This window comes from Brugia malayi (genome assembly GCF_000002995.4).
Source record: "Brugia malayi strain FR3 genome assembly, contig: Bm_v4_Chr4_scaffold_001, whole genome shotgun sequence".
NCBI classification, from domain to species: domain Eukaryota; kingdom Metazoa; phylum Nematoda; class Chromadorea; order Rhabditida; family Onchocercidae; genus Brugia; species Brugia malayi.
This window is the reverse complement of record NW_025062478.1, coordinates 4,256,555-4,273,433: the sequence shown is the minus strand read 5'-3', so window position 1 is coordinate 4,273,433 and position 16,879 is coordinate 4,256,555. Positions and strand designations below refer to the sequence as shown.

General features: G+C 23.3%; 1 protein-coding gene across 1 annotated transcript; it reads left to right on the top strand.

The window, feature by feature from the left end:
• Positions 1-7,256: 7,256 nt before the first annotated feature.
• Positions 7,257-13,957, top strand: Bm10599 (Uncharacterized protein; the record flags this gene model as incomplete). The annotated part of the gene is made up of 7 exons (XM_043081591.1): positions 7,257-7,283; positions 8,296-8,466; positions 8,772-8,992; positions 10,757-11,243; positions 12,193-12,416; positions 12,846-13,122; positions 13,733-13,957. The coding sequence occupies 7 exons, from the start codon at positions 7,257-7,259 to the stop codon at positions 13,955-13,957; spliced, it is 1,632 nt and encodes a 543-aa protein (XP_042937525.1).
• Positions 13,958-16,879: the final 2,922 nt, after the last annotated feature.

The window sequence follows — 16,879 nt, the reverse complement described above, 5'->3', positions numbered from 1 at the left end:
TCATCCTATTTTCCTTAATCAATGCTATATCATTTTTTTTTTTTTAAATTTCATTTTATATTAGAAAAGAAATAACTCGAAGAAATTTTTGGAGGAAAAGAAAAAAAAAATCAAATTGAATTAAATTTAAATTTAAATTGGCATGAAATTTTCATTTTGTTATAGGGTGATTATAAACATGAATGTATTCGTGGCTCTTCAAAGAGAACCTGTTCAAAAGAGAAGAATCCCTCTTACACACCGTACCCAACATCCTTTCAAAAATTATTGTCATTTATGTCACCAACGTTGTCGCTGTTTTACATCGAGAAAAAAAAGCCATTTTAATATTGGGGTAGAAATAATTTTTGCGGAACAAATTGCCTCTTTCAGCAATATAAGAGAAGAATTGATGACTGATAATTAAGAAAACAATTGAGATTGATAAATATGATAAGTTAACATTAGATGAAAAAAATGATAAACAAAAAAAAAAATTGCGCTCCTTTCTTTTTTTCTTCTCTTCTTACCTATTCTTTGTATCAATTAATCATAATACCTATATCATTAATCATAATATCAGTCCCATATCAGTTAATCAGTACCATTCTTTTACATAATCATTCACAACAAATACAACTAATTTATGCTAAAATATGAAAAAAGCAAAAATGATTAGAAAATAAAATTATATCAATTTGTTTTCTTCTTTCCTATCATATCTAATCATTTTTTTTTTCATTCAGATATTTTCATTTTCGTTTTTTTCGTCTCCAAAAACACAATTACTAGCGCAACATTGCGTCTAGTTGGCGCCATACGTCTGCTAGAACGTTGGATAATATTTTCTTTTTTTTTCTCTGCAAAAATTTTTTGGAGGAAATTTTTTTAAAAATAGCAAAAAGTAGTTTTTATACATCTATTATTTGCATATATGTGATAAAATTGATAAAATGGTGATGCTATCACTTGAGATATTCGCATGATAGATGGCCAAGTTTCCATTGTTATCAATTGATACTTAATGACACATAAAGTTATATTTTATAGCCAAGTACTATATAGCTAAATAATTATTACCTAACAAGCAAATTCATAACTTTTTATTATGCATCACAGATTTTAACTGATTTTTAAATCCATTCATGTAGAAGTGAAAAATTTTCAAGAAATAACTAGGCTTTTATTATACGATAAACATTAAGCTCAATTCTAAGCTTAAAACAATTACTTTTTACTCTATTTAAATATTTATTGCATTTGCCTAAAAAATTTTCGTGTTTCTGCCATAAAACCATAAAAAATGGATTCATTTTAAATATTTTCTACTCAATGCTTACTTTTTAACCTTCAGTTTAAAAATAAAAAAATTGATAGTAATTTATTTATTTCTTTGAGGAAAAAGAAATTTTTCAGTGCAAATATGATGAAAATTTTTTCTAAAATCAACAAAGAAAAAAAAAAATGAAATGGCTGAATGTGTTAGTTTTAAAAAGGTGAGACTACTGTTTGCACACCTGTAATATTCACTTTAAGCTGCTTTTTTTTTAGTGCATTTTGCCCTTTTTATTAAGCTGTAAGATTTACCATTTCATTTTATGAATGAAATCAAAAAAAAAAAATCAATCAAGAAATCCTAATTAGATAATTAATTCTTAAATTAACTATTTACAGCATGCATTTTCCTTTTTAAATTGTTAACTTACGATAAAATGTAATTTCCAATTTAAAAAGCATCAATACAAATAATTAAATTAGCTCAAATTAGCTGATTAACTGATCCATTAATTAGTAATATTTGATGAACAGAAGTATAAAATATTGAATAAAAAAAAGGAAAAATTGATTTTTATTAACTTTATGGATAGAGCAATTAATTAATTTATAACACATACTTTTACTTATATTATTTTCTCACGAAGCTTTTCGTAATTAGATGACTGTTAAAGGATTTTTTCTTTTTGATATGACAAGAATTTTATTTTAGGGAAAATAATATTTCGAAAGCTTTGAATTAATAACAGAAATGACAGGAACGAATAATAAATATTGTAAGAGCAATTGATGATCATTGTTAGGTGGTAACTTGTCACATAAAGTATTAGGTAAATCGGATATTACTATTTATCTATTACTTATATTCATGTTTAGCTGATGATAAGTACACTCTATCATACTAAAAAAGGAAAAAAAAAAACAGATATATCTTTTTGAAAGATATATTTTACTCTTCTTTATACCTTCCCGCGGTTTCCCGCGATTATAATATTGAATGTACTGAAAATTATATATTATTGGGATAGCAATAGCAAAAGTACAAATTGGAAAGTTATAGGTTGGATAAGAAATAAAAACAAAATGAATCGTTTTTTTAAAACTAATCAAATTGATGTGAAACATTTGTCAATACTCATTCACAATTGATCGCAGACGAATACTGAAATTATTGCTTTCAATTTTTGCTGAAAAATTTGAGATGAATATCATTTAAAAAATATTTTGAATTTTTTGTTATTCAAAAAAATACAATGTACTAAGATTGGGTTATAAGTTAATTTTAATTCAATAACTAATTGAATTACTCTTTTATATAAATCAAATATAATAAATTCTATAAGTAAGACATAACTAAGACATGAAAATCTGAAATATAGAATTGTAAAGAAGTAAATACAATTATTACTATTACTATTCATTCATATAATAAATAATAAAAAATCTTTTTTCTTATTGAGTAAATTAAAATTAAAATTTAAGTTAAAAATTAGGCATTAAAGAAAAAGAAAATAAAAGAAAGGCATGAAAAAGTGTTAAAAATTAAAAAAAAATGTTAATTTATTATAAAAATAAAAAAAAAAGAAAATTAATTAAATTTTATTGATAAATCTGATTATACTAATTAATTTATAATTTATATAAAACGAGAAGAAAAATACATTTATATCTGTCTTTTCGTTCTTTCATTCAAATAAAATCAAAATCAATTTCAAACTCCGCCCTCTTTCATCTTTCCATCCTATTTGATATTTATTCTTCAACGTTACAAGGCGGAGCATTCATCATCTATCAGCTGCTTCTATAATACAATCATACCAATCGTTAGATACAAGTATGTGTATGTATGTGTATGTGTGTGTATGTGTGTGTATGTATGTGTGTGTGTGTGTGTGTGTGTGTGTACGGATATATGTTCAAATGTAGGAATGGAGAGAGAGAGAGGGAGAGAGGGAGAGGGAGAGAGAGGGAGAGAGGGAGATTTGGATAATTTATTCTGTCAAAAATATTTTAGCTGTGAATGATATCTATGCATTTTTTTATAGCTATTTTCATTATTTTCTACAATATTTCATTTACACTAAATGTTTGAATTTTTTTTTTTTTTAATTTTATCTTTTATTAATTAATTGTTTGACAATCTTATAGTAAATTTTCTGTTTTATTTATAAATTTTCTGTTAAAAATAAATTTTGTTTAATGAATTTATTTTGGCTATAACATTGAGCTAAAATTTGGCCGAATATTTGATTATATATGTATTTGTTAGAATTAATAAAAGTATTGATTAAAACATATTTTATTTATTTATTTATTTATTTTTACATTTATTTCTAATTTGATTAGATACTTTAAATTGAAAATGCACTTTTTTTTACATTCATAAAAATGGCTTTTTTAAAATAAAATAAAATATATTTTAATTATTACTTTTTCTTAATAAAGCTAAATTGGTAAAAATTCTTTTTCTTGCTATTATTTTTTAACATGATAAAGAAAAATAAAAACTAAGTGTAAATTATATTTTGTTACAAATCAAGCATTTAGTGGGTAATTATTTACGAGTAATTTTAACTTAAAATAACTTTTAAGTTATTTTAAGTTAAAACTGAATAAATTTTCATTTCATTCATTCATTCATTCTGATTACAATTATCAAACAAAACTAAATTTTTCATTTGATCAATTAATTATCACAAATTTTTTGCTAACTTCTATTGCATTAAAAATTTCTCATCTATAAAATTTTTTATCCATATGCGATTCTTTCCATTATTCATTTTTCATTTTAAATAATTTAAATTATCAGAATCAGTTTATGTAAATTGAAGGGAAAAATGATGATCTAAGAATTGAAATTGTATGACATATCTTAATTTCTCTCCTCCTAACATCTTGGCTTAAAGGTCAAAGTATAACTGATACGTTCTATCATATCATTGACTTGATTAACTGTAATTAGTGATAAGGTGTCAAGGAAAATACATGAAAAGTAATACTTTAGTTTTCATATAAAAAATTTTAAATTTGACCTTTTCAAAAAAAAAAAAAATAATTCTTAAATAAAATTTCATCCACTGATATTAGTTAATAGTTAAGAGATATGTCTTGTTTACTTTGATATATTGAAGTAAGTCTTCGTCTAATATTAAATGTATAAATTATTATAACATCACTTACTAAAATACAATTACCGTAACTTATGCAATTTATTTTTTTTAAACTAAATTTTTTATCCTCAAAATTGACTCTAAGAATTACTGTAGTATTTATAACAATAAATGCACCAATTCGATATGACATTACAATTCAAAATTTGTAGTGATAAAATTAAATTTCATATTTGAACTAATAATAGGAAAGTTTTTATCTTAAGTACATCACTGCACTTGAAAGAATTCTAAACAGATGTTTACATTCCGTTTAATATTTCATTAACGAGGCTATCTTCAAGATCTGTTGAATAATTGCTTCAAGTTTATTAAGCTTTTACAATGAAAGAGATCTTGATTTATGTCTAAATTTAAATTTGAATTTATTACAGTGTCAACTGTGCTACGAACATTGATTACAAAAGATGAAGTGATTGTATGCATAAGCCGATTACGGTGACACTTTTATATAAGTTGATGACATTGTTTAATCCAGTGTAGCCAACAAAAAGGTCATCTTACTAATCTTGTGACATTTATATTCGGTTGTGAAAATGATTTATTACACGAATCATTCGACAACTTTCACTTACACTGCATATTTAGGTTTTTCTAACAATTGAAACATAACTTAATTAATATTAATCTCAGTACTTACAGTATCCATCGAGAATACAAGCAAACGTTCTTACGTAGGTAATTTATTTGCATGCTGAAGTTAAAGGTCATATAATTTCGTTGTTCTTATTTTTGCATATTTAAATGAGTCACCAATCATATAATCTTCACTGAGACATTTGAATTAAATTGTTTCGATAAGTATTGCAAATGTAAGTATTACTCAAACTGTACTTGAAAGTTTGACATTTGAGTTCATTAAGTTTTACTGATGTCTAATTATAATATCATTTACATATGTCAAATCTTCAATAAAATCATAATCTCTGCTTTATAAAATGCAAAATTTTTTTTCGAATTTTGTTTTAGGTATTTAACAGTATTTTTTTTTTGAAATTAAACATCATCAAACTATTCATTTATAATTTTTCACTTCTATGTTTAAACACAAATTACAACTACTTTATCTTTTAAACATACACACAAAATTTTCCGTAATATATCATTGCTATGTCCACTTCATCTTAAAAAAAGAAAAAAAGTTGTAAATTTTTTTGTTTTCAGAGAAAAACAAAAAAAAGACGAAATCATGATTTCCCTCAAATAATATCTATGAAAAGTATGCAAATATTTTTAATTAAGTTATACAAATATTAACTTTAAACTTTTTTCTGCTTAATTTATTATTGAACAATTTTATTTAACTCTAGTTTTTTCTTAAATGCTCTTTTCTTCTCTCTCCATTTCTCTCTCTCTCTCTCTCTCTCCATCTCTTTCTGTCTTGGCAAGGTTTTGATACTTAAATTAATTTTCTCAAATACCACACATCTCACTTTCTGATAAAGCTTTCATCCTGAAACTCTTCCTGTTTAGCTATTCTTTAACTGAATTTGTTTTAATCGTAATTATCATTTACTAATTTCAACTTTATTCCTAATATTTACTCACTTTCAGTTTCTAACTTTCAATGCCAATTTTTATTTGTTTGCAAAATTGCTGTACTGATAATTTCACATTACGAAGCTAAATTTCATACCGTACTTCCAGACGAATCACATCTTTCCCATTACGATAGATTCCTGCATGCGTGTGTATGTGTGTATGCGTGTGTGCGTGTGTGTGTATGTGCGTGTATGTGTGTATGCGCGTGTATATTTGCGCACTTTCTGCTAGGAAACGGTACAATAATTTTTTTTTTTTATTTCTTTTTTGTCACAAAATTTGTCATCGAATTGAACAGATTTATACATTTGATCTGCAAAAATTCCTTCCCCAACTCGCATAAAATTTGCACATTTCAATGTTATAATATATTTAAATTAAATAAATAATCAATGATTGATTAAATTTAATCGATTTGATCGATTAAATTTATTCGTTTTCATTTTCACTGAATTTTCAAGACGGAAACGATCTCGTTGTATCTTTTTTTTTTTTTTAAAAATTCATTCCTTTTTTTCTTTTTTTTATTTCTCGGCGCAAATCGATAATTCGATAATATATGTATGTTTTTGCATCGTAGCTTATCAGTACTGACAAGATATTGATTTTTGATTTATACAATGAATACTTTTTTTTTAAGTAATTAGCTTTTAAAATTTTTATAAATGATAACATTTAAATTCATCATTAAAAAATTTATTCTGTTAAATTATTACTATACATATATGCGTTTGTGATTAGTGTCAAATGATAACATTTAAAAATTCATTTAAATTAGTTTTTCTCTTACTTAGTACATTTTATTTGTTGTGAATTTAAATTTTTACATTATATATATTTGCTATATTATAAAAAAAAATGAAACATTTTTAATCAAATAAAAAAAAACTTTTTTCTCGGATTTACTTATCATTCTCTTAAAAAAAAAAGTTGAAGAAGCATTAGGATATTTTTTTTTTAGCTGTTTATTTAGTGACAGAAGAAAAAGAAATTGCAATCGTTTATCGATTCCAATCAAATCGATTCTCGAATTATCGTTCTCGATCCAATCGTTTAGCTCAATCTGTCGAAGTATTTCACACCCTATTCATTCTTTCAGCTGTTCATCCATTTTTTCTTTTTTTTCTATTTTTAGTCTATTTACCAAAGTGTACAGTTAAAAGCTATCGCTAGTGCCTATTTGGCGCTGAATGAATTGTGTCGTAGTGATTTGTGATGATAATGATGATGATAATGATGATGATAATGATGATCTGGTAGTTCATCATTGTGATCTTAACTTTAATTCAGATGGCAGCCGACGTTTGCGCTGAGCAGGTAGTAAATTTTTCCTTTTTAGTTTGCTAGTTTGTTTGTTTATTTATTTTTTTTTCTTTTATCTTTTTTTCGAATAAATTTCGCAATAATTGTGAAATTCATTTATTTTTTACATTTAAATTTTAAAATTTTAGCCGAAATTTATTTCGTTATGCTTAACATAAAATTTAATGAATACTATTAATTAATGTTGTTTATCTTGTTAGCTTACTTTTTTCTGAACTTTTCAAGCTAAATTTTTATAAGCTTATTCATCTTTTCTCTTTTTTTTTTTTTTTTTTTTTATAGAACATTAATCAATCTCGAACTCTCTACTAATTTATAATTTACTCTCATCCATCTTTCAGATCTCAGAATTTTCATTAAAATGATTGTATTTCTTAAATAACAATTAAAAATTGCAATTAACTCGAAATAAATTGATAATTTTTTCATTTATTATAATATAAAACTTATTTTGCTTACTACGTTTAGGAAGTTTTTTTTTTTTTTGTAACTAAAAGATGAAATTTCAAGTTATGAAGATTAGCTTTTAGAGTAAACAGCCACTTTATAGTTTTTTTTTTTTTGCGTAAATGTTGCAAAGTCATTAAGACTAAAAAGTTATTCTTACTAAAAAAATCCATTAATTAAGAAAATTACAGTTTATAAATTTAGTAAGATTATAATTAATCTAATCAATAAAGGCATAAGTTTGAAATGTCGTAAATTGAAATGATAAAAACTCAATGATTCTATAACTGATGTGTTTTTATTTTTTTTTTTTTTTTTGATGTCACATTAGTGTCAAAGCAAAGTGAAACAGAAGTAAAAAATAAACTGCAAACTGAGAGATTTTTCCATCCTGAAAATAATTAATTGTTTGTGAAATATTCGAAAAAGCAAATTATATTTCTTCAAATAAAATAACCATTTACTGTTGCAATTATCAATTTAATTAATTGAATATTTTCAATATTTCCAGAACACTAAATTCAATAAAGTGAAAAGTTTATTTTATTTTTTTTTTTAGCTACCATCAACATCATATGCGACCACGGCGACAATTTCACCGTCCTCAAACACGTCAATCATGCAAGCTTCACAAGCAATAATCAAGGTAGCAACTTCTTCCACCACTCTTCTCCTCGGATCGTATCATATGAGTCAAAATACATCGCCAATCTCATTTAACAATCATCAGGTATGTATAGGTTAGGACACGTTGCGCAAACAAACAAAACAAACAAACAAAAGCGCAAACAAACAAAACAGCAAACAAACAACAGAGGGCAATAATTAAAAATTTTTTTTTAATCTTAAAAAACACTTTATAGATGAATTTATTCACTATTTGTTTGCTGTAAAATCTTAGTCTTATTAACAAAAATTGAATTAATTTAAGTTAAAGCCAACACTGAAAAAGAATTCAGTTTTCATAAATTAAGAAATTGAACCAGAAAAAAAAAAAGAATTAAAATCATAAATTAAGTTATCTGTATAAAACAGGATGATGAAAAAGCTGGAACAGCATTTGCAATATCATTATTACCACCTGAAATACATTTGCATATTTTGAAACATTTACCACGATACGATATTGATAATTGTCGATTTGTTTGCAAAAGATGGAAGGAAATGATCGATCGTAATAGTCATTCACTCAGGAAACATCTCATACAAATGCTCGAACTTCGAGAATATAAATCTCGATTCATCCTAACTTTAAAGTATATTTCATCTTTTACATATTAAATTCATTATTACACTGTATTTGAATAAAGATACAATTAAGTTTGAAAAAATTAAATTGTGCTTTTTAAATAATATATGTTTTACACATATAATATTTATTATTATGCTTTACTTCTTAAGTTAGCCCTTGATAATTAATTAAGAAAATTGAAATTAAATAAACCGCAAGGTACCACTAATAGTAAGTTTAAATAAATCAGACAATATGCACAACAAATTTAAAATTTCATTGTTGAAATGAATTGAATAGAAAGCTGATTTTGTTAAAATATAGTAACGTAGAAATTTTTTCATATTCTAAAAAATAAGACAAAAATTTGAATAGCTAGTTTCAATTTTAAATAATCAAATTCATTAATTAAAAGATGATACTCTGAATATTTAGCTAACTTGATTAGCTACTTTAAAATGTTTATTAATCTTATCTGAGTCTCTTTAGAACAATAGCTTAGATTAGTTGCTTCATTAATTAGGATGTGAAATTTTAAATAAATGACAATTAGATAACACTGTTTAACTGTTGTAGATACTATTCACTACAAATTCTTTTGTTTCCCTGTAATTTTACACCAATAAATTTTCCCTAAAAATCAACTTAAAATTTCAATCAATTAATGTCAGATTAATTTCTCTTTGTTCATCGAAATGCAAAATAAATTGTTAATAGTTAAGTTAGATGACATTTTGATAATTAATATCGTTGTAGCAAAAAAAAAAAAAAAATTATGCACAAATGCTAAACAAATGTAGAAATATTGAATTTATAGAAAGAAAGAAAGGAATGGAAGAAAGATATATTTAAAGAGAATTTAATTGATAGCTTTTCGAAACAACTGCGCCAATTTTAACTATGTGAATAGTAAGAGAATAATGATAAAGTGGTTGGGAAGTACAAAGGTAAATTGTAAGCATAGCAGAGAGATAGATTGGATTGTAAGCATAGCACAGAGGTAGGTATTTAATCAACCTTTTGCTTACCGTATTCTTGAACAGCTGTTTTAGTATGATATACACATGTAAATAACATCGATGAAATTAATTTAATAGCAATAATTTTAATTTTTTTTTGTTTAATTAATAAATTTTTTTCTGAAGAAAAAATGAGAAATACCTTAAGGCATTAATTAACACAACAAAGATGATCATATTCAAAACTTGCATAATTTAATTCATTATCTGATTCAATGTTAACTCATGATCTAATTTAAATTTTGTATCTAATTCAAAGTTTGTATAATTTAGTTTAAAGCTCACATTTTTTTTAAAGAGTTTGATCTAATTCAAAGTTATAAATCATTGATTCAGTAGAAATAATAACAAATACAATACTTTATAAATGGATAGGAAAAATTTAATCATAAATTGTAATTTGTTATTATCTAGTGATTAGATTAGTAAATTTCTGGATTAATAATTTTGTTAATATGAAAAATTAAATTTTAATTCACTAATTGTTAATAATATTTGAAAAAAATATGCGCTCAAAAAATATTATTAATACTTTTCCATTGCATAAACTTAGATATTAGATGTATTTAAAATAAAGAGAAATAAGGTAATACAATCAACTTTGTAAATTCTTTTAATTTATTTTACTTAAAATAAAATCATTCAAATGCATTTTCATAAGAAATATTTTAAATTATTATACAGAAATTTAAGAAATATTTTTAAATTATTATAAAAAAATTTTTTTCAGAAAAAAAAAAAAAATATAAGTTATATATATTTTTTTACAGTTGTTCAAATCTTCTAAAAAGTTGGACATTTTGCGAACATATTGCCACTCGTCCGTCTTTTGGCCTTGGAAAACGTCGACGTACGAAGACTTTAACAACACTTTGCAATAATGAAGAACAAGAACAACAAGAACAACAACAACAACAACAGCAACAACAACAACAACAACAACAACAACAACAACAACAACAACAACAACAACAACAACAGCAACAACAACAACAACAACAACAACAACAACAACAGCAACAACAACAACAACAACAACAACAACAACAGCAGCAGCAACAACAACAACAACAACAACAACAACAACAGCAACAGCAACAGCAACAGCAACAGCAACAACAACAACAACAACAACAACAACCATCTCCAGCAAAATTACCTCATTTACTCATTTATATGGGACAGACTTCATCGTCTAATTCTTATTTACCAGTCTTAGTGCCAAACCCATCAAATGATAGTAATTGGCATACGGAGGTTAGTGCAAATTTTAATTTTCCTTTCAATAACTCAATGAAATATCATTGCACTACAATTCCTTTTGGTAATATTTTAAGAATTTATTACATTAAAGTAATAATATAAAAATTTTCATTTATTAATAAATATTAATTTTTTATTCAGTATTTCAACATTTTAGAATCTCTTAAAGCATAAATATGCTAATATAATTCAAAAAAAAAAGAAGAAAAAATGATTGTTATAAAGAATATACAAATAATTTACATATTTTTTTATATCATAAATATTACGCATATTTATCATTAATGCAAAAGAATTATTAATAATATTTTTCGAAAAAAAAAAGGCAAAAAAGAGCAAAATTAATAAATGCGATACTTATTAGAATTAAATTTTTGGTTTAATCATTTAATTTTTGAAATTTATTAATTAATATCTAACTGTAAAAATTATTGCCAATTGTGCAAAACTTTTTATTATTAATATTTACATTTTAAAAAATTTGTGACTAAAAAATGTGTTAATATAATATTTTATTCAATATATAAATTTAAATGGAATTTTTCAATTTCACTGTCTAAAAATGTGAAATAAACTTTGATATTATGAACTTTCTGCATTAAAATTTATTTATATGTTTTTTTAAGTTCCAATACAAATTGAATAAAATTAGATATACAATAAATTTTTGCTGAATTGAACTGTTACTAACATTTAATACTTATCGATTTTGAAATTTACTTTTATATCAATTCCTAAAATACGAAGTATACATGTTTGAAAGTTCAATAAATAGAAATTCTTAATTTTATTATTAAAAATAAGGAATGAAACTTTTAAATATATGTTTAAATTTAATGTCTAAAACATATGTTTAATTTGTTTGATCTAAAAGTTTTCATTTTTTTTTTTTTATGTTAAATGAAATAAAATAGTTACTACTAAAATTATTTCAAATTTATAGGATCACAATGAGCGAAAACAACGAGAACATACGCCATCGCAATTATTATGCGAACGATTAGCGAAATATTTTCGTGAAACGGATATTCATTTCTTAAGATTAACTGAACTACGATTTACGGATAATTTCATTGACCGACTTTTAGAAACTTTTGGAACATGTAAAATACGATGTAAAAAAGTGGAAATAAGTATGTGTAAGCTAAATTATGTGTCACCAAAAAAGTAAGTTTTTAGTTTTTTTTTTTGCTTATTACTACTTTTTAGTATTAAAAAAAGTTCTCAAAATATTAAATAGAAAAAAATATATGCTCAAATTTAAGTTTCCATGCATAATACACATGTTTTTAGTATAAAAATTTCGAGTTAATCATTACTTTTACAATTTCTTTATGCCAAATTAATAATTAGTTTAAATTTATTACATTCATTCAATTTAGAATATATACAAATAGAATTTTTGTATTATTACTGTGCAAGAAAAAGAGACTTATTAAAAAAAAATATTGAGCATAAAATAATTATTCGATTAATTAAATATGTATTAAAAATATTATGAGTAATTAGTTGCTAAATTACTAGTAATAACTCAATGAAATACTCGAATTATTATTTTTTTTTAATTTGTTTAATCTAAATTCTAATAAATTTTAGATTCCATCAATTTCTTCAATTAATTGAATGTGATAAATTATCACTTATTTGGTTACGCGGTAATCATGAACATATAAACAATTCTCAACAATTTCTTTCTGAATTTCTTGGCCTCAGCTTTTTGAGTATTTTTGCGCTTACCCCACAAATAGCTATCGGTGACGATGAATTCTTGGCTAAATTTTTGGAAGGTAAAGCGACGAAATATTTGGAAGAAACAATACTTCGAATAGACAACAGCTTAATCACTACAAATGGATTCTGTCAAGCAATTGATGTCAGTGAAATTGACACTTATTAATTACTAAAAGTAGTCAAAATTTATTTACTTTAATGAAATAATTTTCAAAAAAAAAAAATTATGCATAAATTTTAATTTTGTAAGAATTAATATGAATAATAAATTATTGCTAAAAGACTTCAAATGTTTAATTTCCATCTGTTGCTTTTATAACAGTTAAAAATTGCACATTATTTTATTTTATAAAATATTTTTTTAAATTATTTTATGAAAATTTCAAATTATTCAATCACACTTTTTCCGATTTTTTTTTTATATTTATACTTTTTCTAACCAAAAATAAAGAAAAAAAAAATCAAAAAAAAATTTTTTTTCCGATTAAAATAATTTGAAAAATTAAAAGACAAGAAAAAAAAAAGATAATTTGAAACTTTTGATTAGTATATTTTATTAAAATATATTAATTACAGTGTCATTCATTCCATATTTCCACCTATTTTCATACATTTATTTATACATTTATGAAATTATTACGTATTTATTATGCATAAAGTAAATTACATTTTTCTTAAAAAAGTTAAATTAAATTCAAAATTTTTTCATTTTTTTGAGAAATTTCACAGATATTTATTAATTCAAATTTTAGAAATGGAAACAGACTAATACACATTGGATTTTGAATATTTGCATTGGTTCAGAATACATTATTATTGATGAAATTTTGAAACATTTATCATTGAATGAAAGTAAGCCACGGCAAGGTGCATTCCGGATAACTCATCCACAATTACCGGATGAAACACTTTTGCTGTGGAACGATAAGGATGGTGTACATATAGCTAGCAATGCAAATTCAGTTTCCGGATTGTAAAAAATTTTAATTAGCAATAAAGATTCACTTTCCTGATTAACTCTAGCAATGAAAATTCAGTTTACTAATTATAAAAACTTATTGAATGATACTATTTCGAATTATTTCATTTCAGCAATATGAAATTTATAATTTCTGTAATTGGTTGTTGTTATTGTTGCTTTTTTTTCAAAAAAAAAGTTTTTAGAATTTATTATTTTAGAAAATAACGAAATAAAATAAATAAGTGAAATAAATTTTTTATTTATTTTTTGGACTTTAATTTTAGGTAATTAGGTACCAAAATTTTAGGATACATTCAATAATTAACCTTTAATAAAATATTTTTAAGTCATACATTCTTTAGCCTTTAAAATTTTGGTCTTTCACTTTCAATCTTAAACAATAATTAAACAAAATAAATATAAAAGCTACTAAGTTGATCAAAAAAACAAACATAAAACGCTAAACAAATTAATTTCTGAAATAGTTCTGATGGAAAGACTAAAATATTCAAAGTATTATTTTACATTTTAATTTGCTTTTCATCTAAAAATAATAACTAATAAATAAAGTAATGTAATGATTTAGGAAGTTAGCGATAATAATATATTTAAGTTGTTTACATAAATAAAAATTAAATTAATTTTCGTTTTTTTTTTTTTTGTTCATTATCGCTCATTTGTTGTTCATTCATTCGTTGATTAAAGATTGTATTTGTTTATTGCCAATTGATTGATTAATTTATTGATCAATATGTGATCTTTCGATCAGTCTAAACTAACATATATTTTTCATTTCATTGAAAAACAGATATGTTATGTCTCTAATTAATATGTCAAATAACATTTTTGATGTATTACTGTGAAAACCTAATACAATTGTGATTAGGTAATCTTCACTTTTCGATCTTATCATTATTGTTATTATTACTCTTATCATTGTTGTCAGAAGTGTTACTACGAAGATTTGATGAATGAATGATTTAATATACATATTTTATTAAAACTTATTAAATTTCACTGTTTGAATACTAGCTTAAAATTTTAAAAACGAAAAAAGATTCAATACCAAGTGGCTTTTGAAATTTTTATCGAATTAAAGTTTCAAAAACTATTCATTTCAAAAGATTCCCAATTATTAATTTTGCATTCATTCATTCATTCTTTTATATTTCTCCATTTTATTGTAAATTTTTTATTTTTCAAAAAAAAAAAAACGAAAAAATTCTTTAAAATAACTTCAAAAGTTTATAGAATGTTTAATTTAAATTCGCTTCACATCAATAAATTTTAATTATAGAATTATATTAAATTTTTAAAAAATTTAATATAATAAATTGAAATGATTAATAATTTAAATGGCAATGCAATATGAAGTGGAAATGAATTATTTTTACATATCAAATGTTACATTTCTCTCTCTCTCTCTTTCTCTCTCTCTTTCTCTTTCTCTTTCTCTTTCTCTCTCTCTTTTTTTACCTCCCAAATATCGCACTTATTTGGTTTTGAATGAATTTACTTTACAATTCTGAAAATGATACATACATTTTACATTGATTAATCGAAATTTAATAACTCGAATTGCTTTCTTTTATTTTATATTTTTATTCGATTATTAAGCACAAAACAAAAAACACATAAACTAACACATATAAATCAAATGTTAAAATTTATTGAAAAAATTTTAATTTGTTGAAATCATTGTATATTGAAATTATTAAAATAAGTATTCTCATTAAAAAAAAAAAAAAAAAAAAAAAAAAACACAAAATTCTAATCTATTTGTGCTCCTTGCAACAATTAAATTCAAACCAATTATTTCATTATTCGAACAAAAAAAAGGAAAAAAAAAACGGAAATATGGATAAAAATGCAATTTTCATTTGTTATTTTATCAAACATTGCAAAATTATCAAATGACAATTTTTTTCTTCAAAATTATTTCAATTTCTTTAAATAATCACTCAGTTATGTTTGTAAACACAAACATTAATATCAATGACAATTTCATTTGATTATATTTCGTGAAAAAATTCAAACTAAATTTCCAAATTGTTAACATTTGTTCTTCGATAAATGAAACAAAAACAAAAAAAAACAAAAAAATGACATTTATTTTTTCTTTTCCGTCAGCAAATTTTATTACAATGCTTTTAGAAAGATAAAAATTTCTTGAAATTTCTTAAATTTAAAACGAAAAAAACGAGTTTCCTGCTATCAGCTAAATAGCTATGATCAATAATATTTTAACTGATATTAAGCATTGTTTTGTTTTTCATTTTAATATATTCATTAAATTTATTTTAACTCAGTTTAATCTTATTAACTTTCAGTTTAGCTCTTTCTGCTTGAAACGATTAGCTAAACTTCTTCAATCGATAATTTCTTTTTTATTTAGTATTAAAAATTAAATTTCAACATTTATACATCAAAAAAGTTGTAATAATTTATATAATAAGCAATTCTAAAACTAAACAATAATTAAATTCATGATTTTTCTCTAAAAAGTTTCAATTTAGCTCATTGAATTCAGTTTAACTCATTTTCAGTTTATTTTTTCTAATCTAGTTTTTTTTTCTACTCTGTAAAGTCCATTATAACTTTATTTTTGTAGAAAAAAAAATTGTGACATAACCTTGTTGATAGATTGTTTGTTGTGGATGACATTTATTGACAAATAAGCCATCACATAGTGTTTTGTGACATTTCGGGGACAATTCTATTACTAAAATAATTTTAAAGTAAATGTGAAGGAGAATTTGCAACCAAAATATGAAAAAAGTATGCTAAGTGTATAAATTATTCCTTTATTATTTTCCTAACTAATTAATTAATTTTGCTATTTGCTTACACTAATAAATTATTGATTAAACTTTATTTGCTCAATTAATTAATTAATGATATAAAAGATTTATTTGCTTATTCGTTTGTATTAATTGTT